Source organism: Dipodomys spectabilis, unplaced genomic scaffold (genome assembly GCF_019054845.1).
Source record: "Dipodomys spectabilis isolate Male_0828 unplaced genomic scaffold, ASM1905484v1 ptg000017l, whole genome shotgun sequence".
In the NCBI taxonomy this organism is placed as follows: domain Eukaryota; kingdom Metazoa; phylum Chordata; class Mammalia; order Rodentia; family Heteromyidae; genus Dipodomys; species Dipodomys spectabilis.
In genome coordinates, this window is record NW_024870694.1 from 10028031 (window position 1) to 10038590 (window position 10560).

Genomic DNA, 10560 nt, shown 5'->3' on the forward strand with positions numbered 1-10560 from the left:
TGATGACAGTTTTTACTGTTGCCCCACTAGAACAATGAGAGAAGGGCTAAATGTCTTACCCAAAGTCATAGATCCAGGCAATGTGAGTTCCTGAGCTCCATCTCCAGGGATCCTGGATCTTCACCCCTCCTTCCCCCATGGAAATCTTTATCAACTCCTCAGAGCCTCCCTACCTCCCCTCACACTCTGGACGGACATGCAAAGCAGGGCAGCTATAGGAAGCAGCAAAATGGTATTTAATGGGCATGGGTGGGTCAGTACTTTCACCAGGGGAACGGGCAAAGGAAGGGTACTCAGGAGGTGAGGTTCAAGTGAAGGTGCTCCTGGCATCGGGTCCGGAGGGGTGAGTGGGAGGTCGGGCAGCGTCTGGGGGCCTCCGGTAGCAGGGGCAGCACTGGGCTGGCATGGAGCTAAACACAGATTGAGTGTGTGCAGGTACCTCCAGCCAGCCCCACAGCTCATAGACACGCCCCTGCCCAGTCTAGGTGGAGCTTAGGAGAGGGCTGAGCTCACGGAATGTTACTGTAAGGATGCAGGGGGGGGGGGGGGGAAGGGGCACTGTGGGTGACACATCTCCTGCTCCACTTCCATATGGAGTTCGGGTAAAAATATCCTTTAAATACAAACTCTTCAAAACAGCGTAACTACTGGAGTAGTCTCTGTCCTCATTAGTAGCTGAGTTGGAAACAGCCCAGAAAGAGTGAATGACTGGCCCAAGGCCTGCCAACAAGCTTTTGAGGTAATCTCTTCCAAGGATTCCTTGGCATATTCTGGAAGCCTGTGACCCTCTTTTCAATGGTCCTCCAGAACTATAATCCCCTTCCTCCAAGAGGTGCTCTAGCTTTAGGTCAGCCTGACTGGGGGTGTGTGTGGGGGGTTCCTCAATATCTGTGCAACCCACACAGCCCTCTTCCCCACGTACTGACCCATTCTCACCTCCTGGAGAACTGCAGCCTCGCCACTCCCTGGGGGACCCTTGCCTGGTGCATAGAGACCCAGAGGCTGAGGCTGGGGTCCAGACAGAACTGGGGGACAGTGCGCAGAAGGACACAGGGTGGACACAGGCACCCACTCAGGCGCTACCACTCTCTGCAGCCAGACTGCTTCAGACATGTACCTGGGAAGCAAGAGGCCAGATGTCAGGGGTCACCGTGCTCACGCTCCCAGCCGGGGACACAGGCCAGGCTCTCAGCTACGGCAGAAAGCTGAGGCCAAGGTTCAACCAGGCTGCAGCTCCCTCAACCCCATGCTCTTGAGTAAGAACCAGTGAAGGCAAGGAAACTGCAAGAGGCTCCCACAGTGCCCTGGAGAAAATTCCAGAGCCTGGGAGCTGGGGGAAAGGGCCAGGAGAGAAAAATCACTCTACCAGTCCCATACCTTATCAGCCCCAGGTCCACCACACTTGGGCCTTGGGTTTACCAACTCACTTGGGTCCCAGCGGTGCACAGATTGTTAAATACCAGTTGCTTGCACAGCCCTGGTCGAAAGGGTTGTATCCCTGAAGGTATCTACACTGGAGAGGGATGGAGAAGGAAAGAAAAGCTCAGAACTGGTAGAATTAGGCAGACCATTCACCAGTGACCATCTCTGAGCCAGGGCTTGGCCTACAGCTACAGCAAGCCTCCAAGGGCAGGGAAGCCAGAGAGCAGGCAGGCCGTTGGCTTCTCCCCAAGGGAACGCTGACACTTAGCCCGCTTCTGCCTTCACGGCCTCAGTGCCTACAGCCACCCCCCCCCCCATCAGTGCTGCCCGTAGTCCTCCTGTAACAGTCTTTACATAAGTTACTGTCATGCTAAGAGAATCCCACAGCAAGGGTGTCCAGTCCTAACAGGCTGCTCAACACTGTACTGGAGTTCTAACACAGTGCAGATACAAAAAGCAAGCCATGAGTACTGGGAAGGCTTCTATGACATGATTTTCCATGAATGATCAGCAAGAAAGGTTTTTAGAATAATTGAATCAGCAAAGATTGCAGGATTCAAAATAAATATGCAAAAATCCTTGGTATTTTCTTTATGATTGTGAACAAAGGGGAATTGATTGGGTGGGTGGGGGGCTGTGGTTTGAATTCAGTGTCGCTCAAGGCTGGCACTCTACCCCTTGAGCCACAGCTCCACTTACTTCTGGCTTTTTGGTGGTTAATTGGAGATAAGAGCCTTATAGAATTTCCTCTCTAAGCTGTCTTTGAACTATGATTCTCATATCTCAGCCTCCTGAGTAGCTAGAATTATAGCCATAACACTGGCCCAGGTTGACTTTTATGGGTCTTTTAAATGTGGTCAGCCTCAAGGGGTCCACTTAATTGCCCATGCCATCTTCTGCTTTGAAGATGCTTTTCACCATTCCAACACTCCACTTTTTTGCAAAGCTGTGCCTCTCCCAGGGGCCTTCTGCCCCTTCAAAACCAAACATAGGATGAACGAGATGCATGGCCTGACAAGGGCATTGCGGAACTCAAGGTTTTGCAGCACAGGGCAGGACCCACCCTCTCTCAGTGTTCCTAGGTGGCCGGGCACTAATCTTAGATTCCTCATTAACACAAATGTAGGATACAGCCCTCCACATCTGTGCCTGTCCCTCAACAATGCACGCAACCTAGCACCCAGTAGGCTCTGGATGCAATTCACCCAGGAGGCGATGGGATCCAACCACATCTTCAGAGGCATCACCAAGGCCCAAGACAGTGGACAGAACCGCTAATGCTGAGGTGGCAGAGGATCAAGGCCGCCTTTCCCTGTTCCAATCACTCCTCGCCCCCCCACCCGTTTCCCCCCCCCCACACACACTTTGGCTCACACTTGGCCCAGAATACCTTGCCCTCGTAGGAGCGCTCAGCCGCGCTCACCGACAATGCCTGTATCAGCAGCAGTAGGAAGAGCGGCATCAAGAAGCCTGCAGCAGGGATGGCCACCAGGATGCTGCCAGCATGGCTAAGGAACAGTGCGGCCCAGAGCACCCCCCCCACCCCGCACCCGCCAGCCCTGCTGGTCCACTCCCCTCATCCCACCATGCTGTCCCTCCATGATCCTCTCCAAGCTGCAGCACCCCACTCCATGACCCCACAAGATTCCCAGCTCCCGGTCTACCTCCTGACCCCACCAACCTTCATCCAGTGCCACACTGGTCCTCCAAGGCTGCTTCTCCCTATAGTCACGCCCACCATTAGCTCCGCCCCTAACATTTATTCAACCCTCCCATTAGCTCCGCCCCTAACATTTATTCAACCCTCCCATTAGCTCCGCCCCTAACATTTATTCAACCCTCCCATTAGCTCCGCCCCTAACATTTATTCAACCCTCCCACCATTAGCTCCGCCCCTGGGCTGTCTTCCTCCATCTCTACTTCTCTCTACCCTTGGGCCTTGTGGATACGCCATGACCTTGTCTATGGACAATGGTAGGTGGCTGGTGCGAACCAGGAATATCAGGCAGGTGACCAGGAGGGCGCCAGAGTAGAGGCAGAGGGACAGGACCAGTAGCATGAAGAAGCGGAAGTTGCGGTGACCGATGCAGTTATTGACCCACTTGCAATGATGGTCAAAGTCCTAGGTGACAGGGAAAGCAGCTAGGCCTCCATTAACCCCAAGTCCTGGGCCGCCCCTAACCCTGCCCTCTAGGCCACTAGCCCTTGGTCCCAAGAGTGGCTGAGAGTTGCTGCCTACCGTAGTCCTGGAAGGTGGCTCACACCCAACCCTTGGCCCTGTTATGTGGAGCTCCTGGTCCTGGTCCAGTGTAGGAGACAAGATGGCAAAGAGGGGCGCTCACCTCCACACAGATGTTGCACCAGGGGCAGTGGTAGGTCCGGGGAGGGCGATGGAAGCCACACCTTGGGCACCACTGCAGGCGGAAGGCTCGGTGGTTCACCCACACCACGTGCACCATCATGGGGCTCTGCTCCATGGAGCCTGGCTCGGGAAGAGGGTTGAGCAGAGGCCACAGGCCCTTCCACCACTGTTGCCCCACAAGCCCCAGGGCATTCGTGGGCACCAGAAGAGTAGGAAGGAGGTGGGCAGAGGAAGCCCTGGGACCTACTGAGCAAGGTGACTGCTTAGAGGCTGGCAAAGGAAAAGAGACTTTCCAGCAGAAGAGTTCTATAGAGAACTGGGGCCTTTGGAAGAGTGATCTGTGCTTAAAGTCGTGTGTGTGTGTGTGTGTGTGTGTGTGTGTGTGTGTGTGTGTATCACTTTGTGGCCTGAACAAATCTACTGGCTTCTCTCCCCACCTGCCAGAATCACCCTTTCAAAGCTTCTGGAAAAAACCCAGGGTTCTATTTTTCTTCACACTTTGGTGGCCTGGAAAGTGAAGTGCCAGAACTAAAGCAATAGTGACAGAGGAAATGGGGGTCCCAAGGTCAGGGTAGGGGCATTTAGAATTCACCCTTGCAGGTCCCCATCCTTGGGGAAACCACCTCCTCCCAGGGGGGGCCAAGGCCTCACCTTGATGTAAGATACCAGGGTCAGAGAAGTTGAGTGAAATAAGACTGAAGAAGGTGAGGATGAAGAGGAGCCCTGTGACCGTAGGAAAGGCCCACTCCCCTTTCTGAGCCAGCCACCTGCAACTGAAACCAGAGCCAGACTCGGTCCTGAGCTCCGAACTCGGGCTTGGGCTCACCTGGGTCAGAACTCATAGACCTTGGGCTGGGAAGGTGGCTCAGTGGTAGAGCACTTGCCTTGCATGCCTGAGGCCCTGGGTTCGATTCCTCAGCACCACATAAGCAAAAAGAAAAAAGCCGGAAGTGGCACTGTGGCTCCAGTGGTAGAGCGCTAGCCTTGAGCTGAAGAGCTGAGGGACAGCGCCCAGGCCCAGAGTTCAGGCCCCACGACCAACCAAAAACAAAGAACTCATAGACCTTAAAGCCAGTTCAAAAGATGCAGGCCAAGCCCTACCAAAGTACCAGCCATCTGGAATGCCCCCAAATGCATCAAGTCCTCTAAATTTCTATTCTTGAACATCCAATTCCCCCCAACTAAATTGTCCTCCTTCTCTTGACCTCTGAACACCCCTTCCCTCCCTCCCTCTGCCCACACTTATTTTCCTCTTTGTGAGGAAGCTGACAGCTTGCATGGGAGACTCACGGGAATGCGAAGAAAAGGCCACTGAAAATGACCAGTAGGACCACATTGAAGGCAGCGAACAGGCTGGGGAGGAACCAGGAGAGCGGGCCCAGCGCCGGCGGCTGGGGCTCCTTCACAAGGGGCATGCCTTCCTTTACGAATGGCATAGCTGCACCCCCCGCGCCCCCTGCTCCCCCGGGGGAACCCAGAGCCTCCAGGTCCCCTCTCTCCTGCTGGTTCCCAGGGTCCCATGGCCACAGCAGCCTCAGAAGTCCCTGCCTAGGATGGAAGGAAAGAGGTGCTAGTATGACATCACAGAGGCTAAGGAATGGAGGCTCTGACTGCTTCCAGTAACTTCCAGTAGCAACCTCCCACCCTTCCACACATGTGCTGGTAGCAGAGACAGCTACCTCCCATGAGAATGGTTTGTTGGAGATTACTATGGTGTGGTATGTCCCCCAAAGGTCTGTGTGCTGGCAGCTTTGTCCTCAGTACGGTAGTGCTAAGGTGGTGGAGCCTTTAAGAGGTGGGGCCTATTGTGAGGTAACTAGGTCATTGGATGCTGCCCTCCAAAGGATGAATGCAGTTCTCATACAACACTATTAGTTCCTATAAGAGAGGGTTGGTAAAAAAGGGCAAGACTTGGGTTTGGAGGCGTGGATCAGTTGGTAGAGCACTAGCCAATGTACCAAAGCACCAGGTTCTGAGTTCAAGACCCAGTCTCACACCTAAAAAGAGATAGAGAAAGACTGGCCTCTCCCAAGTCTTTGGCCATCCCAGCTCTCCCTCCTTCCTGTGCTCCACCATGATGCCATACACTATGTGATGCTCCAAGGTGGCCCTCACCAAAGCCTAGGTGATGGGACTGCCCATCTGAAATGTAAGATTCCAAAACTAAGCTCAGTAAACCTTGGTTCTTCATAAAATACTCATCTTCAGGCATTTTGTTATAGCAACAGAAAATAGGCTAATACAGAGATCAGATGACCCTGGAAAGCATGATCCTTGACATCCTATCAAGCCCAGTGGTAGCTGAAGCAAACAGTGTTCATTGCTCATCCTATCTCTATTTCCATTTTGTTCTAGTTTCCCAAGCCAAAAGAAAACCAATGGCTTTTGTTGCTGCTGGTGGAGACAGCTTTTTGTAATAGTATACATGACTTCCCACTCCCTCTCTTTTTAGACAGGGTCTCACTATATAGCTAAGGCTGGACTCAAACTCAAGATCCTTTTGCCTCTGCTGGCATCACTACATAGGCATGCATCACTACAATTGGCTTCCCATTTCTTGAATATGGTATCTTTACATCTGAGACTCAGTCAGTCATGCTAGTGTTGTTTTTTTTTTTTTTTTGGTCTGTCGTGAGGCTTGAACTCTGGGCCTGGGCACTGTCCCTGCATTCTTCAGCTCAAGGCGAGTGCTCTACTACTTGAGCCACAGTGCCACTTCCAGTTTTCGAGTGGTTTATTGGAGATAAGAGTCTCACCAAATTTCCTGCTTGGGCTGGCTTTGAACTGTGATCCTCAGATATCAGCCTCCTGAATAACTAGGATTACAAGCGTGAGCCGCCACCACCCGGCCATGCTAGTGATTATTAAATATCAAAACAGAGCTACTTAGCAAGTCCAAGTCCAGCCTGAACTATAAAGTGAGAGTCTGTCTCAAAAACAAAACAAAAAACCAGAAAATAACCCAAACAGAGCAAAATAAAAATACTATAATAATGAGATATTACCTCACACCCATCAAATGTTGGAGAGGGTGTGGGGAAACTGGAACCCCAATTCCATTTCTGGGTATGCTGAAATAATTGAAAAGATGTGTGTGTGTGTGTGTGTGTGTGTTGGCCTGAACTGTGGGCCTGGGCGCTGACCCTCAGCTCTTCAGCTCAAGGCTAGTACCCTACCACTTGAGCCACAGCGTCACTTCAGCTTTTTCTGCTTATGTGATGCTGAGGAATCGAATCCAGGGCCTCATACATGCAAGGCAAGTGCTCTACCACTGAGCCACCTTCCCAGCCCTGACACTTTTTATCTATGAGCATTTCTCCTATGCACATGGACATACAAACTTTTTTTAAAAAATCCTTTCAGTTGGAACTGGGAAGGTGGCTCAGTGGTAGAGTGCTTGCCTTGCATGCATGAGGTCCTGGGTTCGATTCTTCAGCACCACATAAGCAAAAAGAAAAAAGTCGGAAGTGGTGCTGTGGCTCAAGTGGTAGAGCGCTAGCCTTGAGCTGAAGAATTGAGGGACAGTGCCAGGCCCAGAGTTCAAGCCCCACGAGAGGACCAAAAAAAACCCAACAAAACCTCAGTGTCCATCAATGTTGATACATAGATCAACAAAATGTGACATATGCATACAATGTAATATTATTCAGTCTTCAAACTTAAGGCAGTTATGACACTTGACATTTGCTGTGAAGCAAGCCAATTATAAAAAGACAAAATATTGCATGAGATACTTACAAAAACAGAAAATAGAAATCAGTGGTTGCTATGGGAGGGGAAATGGGGCATTATTGTTTAGTGGTTAGCATATCAGTTTCACAAGATCAAAAATTTCTGGAAGCTGAGCATCAGTAGCTCATGCCTATAATCTTAGCTACTCAGTAGGCTCTGGCAGAAAAATATAAGAGAATCTTATTTCTGATTAGCCAGCAAAAAGCTGGAGGTGGAGTTGTGGCTCAAGTAGAAGAGCACCAGTTTTTTTTAAATTAATTTATTGTTGTTATAGAGGTGATGTACAGAGGAAGTACAATTACATGAGTCAGGTAATAAGTACATTTCCTTTTGTACAGTATTATCAGTTTCCTCATTATCTCCCAGTCCCTCCCTCCCATCTCCAGCCACAAGTTATATAGCTCACTTTCATGTGTCTAGTGAGCTCTGCTGCTGTACTTTTTCACCCTTTTTCCCTGGAGTTCTGTGCCCATCCTCCAACCCTCCTGAAGATATACATGTGAATGCAGCACACATAAGGTATAGAAGACAGAATCATCAAAAGTTAAAAATTGAAAAAGAATGAAAAATATGTCTTTTGTTTCCATATCTTGGAGTTTGTTTCAGTATGTATATTATTCTATGTAAATAGAATAATATACACACCAGTCCCACCCAGGTCTAACCTGAGTGCCACATTCTAGAAACTTCAGGAGTACCCAGCAGAGCTGAGCCTCCCTTAGTCATTGTCCTGCCCAGGAACACCCAGTGTCCTGGGGAGGGGGGGTCCTCCCAGCCTCTCTGGCTGCCATGTCAGCAGGGAGTCTCAGCCCTTCCCCAGCATTCCTGCCTCTCTCCCCCCCTCTTCAGGCCCTCCTTCCATCCCCAGGGTTGGAAGAAGGTTCTGAGCAAGTTGTTATCTGTGCCAGGAAAGTCTAAGGTTCAGGGCTGGAGCATTTAAACTCCAGGTCTCTCACCTAGATAGAGATGAATGACCTAGGGAATGTTCTGGTAGAAATGGCTCAAGGAAGCTGAGTCAGCTTTATGTCTTTTTCAAGGTAGGGCCTGAGGCCATTGACCAGAGGGCCATTCTCTGGCCTTCCTTTCCCTGTATAAACCTCCATCTCAGGAAGCCATTGATCCTGAGATTCCTGGGAGCCACATTGTCTGGGAGCAAGCATCGTACTTGCAGAGGAGGGTATAGCCTGAGGATTTTGAGCTCCACACTGAAGTGCTGAGGCCAGGAATGGTGACAGTATCAGTCAGGAATTGCTTCTGTCTGCTTATGTCTTCTTCCCAGGGCCCATGCAACCCTCTCACTACCTAAAGCCTTCCCCTAACCCTCTGCCCCTCCTTACACCCCACAGCTGGAACCTTTTTGTTTTTATTTATTTATTTTATTTTTTGGTCCAGTCGTGGGGCCTGAACTCTGGGCCTGGGCGCTGTCCCTCAGCTCTTCAGCTCAAGGCTAGTGCTTGAGCTACAGCGCCACTTTTTTTCTTTTTGCTTATGTGGTGCTGAGGAATCAAACCCAGGGCCTCATGCATGCAAGGCAAGCGCTCTACCACTGAGCCACCTTCCCAGCCCTGGAACCTGGTTTTTTAACCACTCTTTTTTTTTTTTTGTCAGTCATGGGGCTTGAACCCAGGCCCTAAGCGTTGTCCTGGAGCTACCTAGCTTACCTGCTTTCTCTCTCTTTCCCTTCTTTTCTTTTCTTTTTTTTTTTTGCTTATGTGGTGCTGGGGAATCGAACCCAGGGCCTCATGCATGCAAGGCAAGCGCTCTACCACTGAGCCACCTTCCCAGCCCCCTTCCTTTCTTTTTTTTCCTGCTCAAGGTTAGTGCTCCACCACTTTGAGCCATATCTCTACTTCCTGGCTTTTTGGTGATTAATTGGAGATAAGAGTCTTAAGTACTTTCCTGCTCGGTTGGCTTCTAACTGAGATTCTCAGATCTCAGCTTCCTGAGCAAATAGGTTTATGGAGGTGAGCCACCAGCTCCCAACTGCTTAACTACTCTGGATGTTGGCTTTCTTAGGTGGAAAATTTGAATAAATACTTACTGAGCCTTGTGCTGGTGGCTCACACCTGTAATCCTGGCTACTTAATCTAATTAACCACCAAAAAGTGAGAAAAGGGAGCTCCAGCCTTGAGCAAAAATATTCCAAGTGCATTATCCTGCCCATGTAATTGTAACCCCTCTGTACAGTATGTTCACAAAAAAAAATTAAAAAAAATATTCCAAGTAGAAGCTTGATGCCCTGAGTTTAAGCCTCAGTACTGGCACATACACAACAACAGAACAACATTGTTCTTTCTTTACCATGTTCCTGTGTATATGTGTGTACGTGTGTGCACTAATCCTGGGAGTTAAACTCAAGGCCTACATATTATCCTTTAGCTTTTTCCATTCAAGGCTGGTACTGGTACTCTACACTTGAGCCATAGCTCCAGTTTGGGCTCTTTGGTGGTTAATGGAGAGTTTCACAGACTTTCCTGCCAGGCTAGCTTCAAATCACAATCCTCAGATCTCAGCCTCTTGAGTAGGTGGGATTATAAACCTGGACTACCAGCACTCAGTATGATTGTGACTCTTTTTTTTTTTCTTGTAACTCAGGGCCTGGAATCTGTCCCTAAGCCTCTCTGAGCTAGCACTCTACCACTTCAACCATAGCACCACCTCTGGCTTTTTCTGTTTATGTGGTACTGAGGAATCGAACCCAGGGCTTCACGCATGCTAGACAAGTACTCTACCACTAACTCACACTCCCAGTCCTTGACTACGATTCTTAAAAAATGCAGCTTCCTTGCCAGGCACCGGGGGCTCACGCCTGTAATACTAGCTACTCAGGAGGCTGAGATCTGAGGATCTCAGTTCAAAGCCAGCTGGGGCAGGAAAGTCCATGGACTCTTATCTCCAATTAACCACCAGAAAACCGGAAGTGGCACTGTGGCTCAAGTGGTAGAGCACTTGCCTTGAGCTGAAAAGCTGAGGGACAGTGCCCAGACCCAGAGTTCAAGCCCCACAACCAATAACAACAACCAAAAAATGCAGCCTGCACTTGA

General features: G+C 50.1%; 1 protein-coding gene across 1 annotated transcript; it reads right to left on the reverse strand.

Moving 5' to 3' along the window:
• Window positions 1-307: 307 nt before the first annotated feature.
• Window positions 308-5220, reverse strand: Zdhhc19 (zinc finger DHHC-type palmitoyltransferase 19). Its single transcript, XM_042670286.1, has 8 exons — window positions 5075-5220; window positions 4436-4557; window positions 3765-3904; window positions 3372-3544; window positions 2813-2918; window positions 1428-1513; window positions 937-1117; window positions 308-481 (listed from the first exon to the last, which is right to left on the reverse strand). The coding sequence occupies exons 1-8, from the start codon at window positions 5218-5220 to the stop codon at window positions 308-310; spliced, it is 1128 nt and encodes a 375-aa protein (XP_042526220.1).
• Window positions 5221-10560: the final 5340 nt, after the last annotated feature.

Excerpts from the sequence above, each read along its gene's own strand:
- Zdhhc19 (XM_042670286.1), bottom strand. The coding sequence starts at position 5,220 with ATGCCATTCGTAAAGGAAGGCATGCCCCTTGTGAAGGAGCCCCAGCCG. Across the intron at positions 3,905-4,435 it reads CCCTGGTATCTTACATCAAG|GCTCCATGGAGCAGAGCCCC; the intron begins GTGAGGCCTTGG and ends TTCCCGAGCCAG. Across the intron at positions 1,118-1,427 it reads TGTGCACCGCTGGGACCCAA|GTACATGTCTGAAGCAGTCT; the intron begins GTGAGTTGGTAA and ends CTTGCTTCCCAG.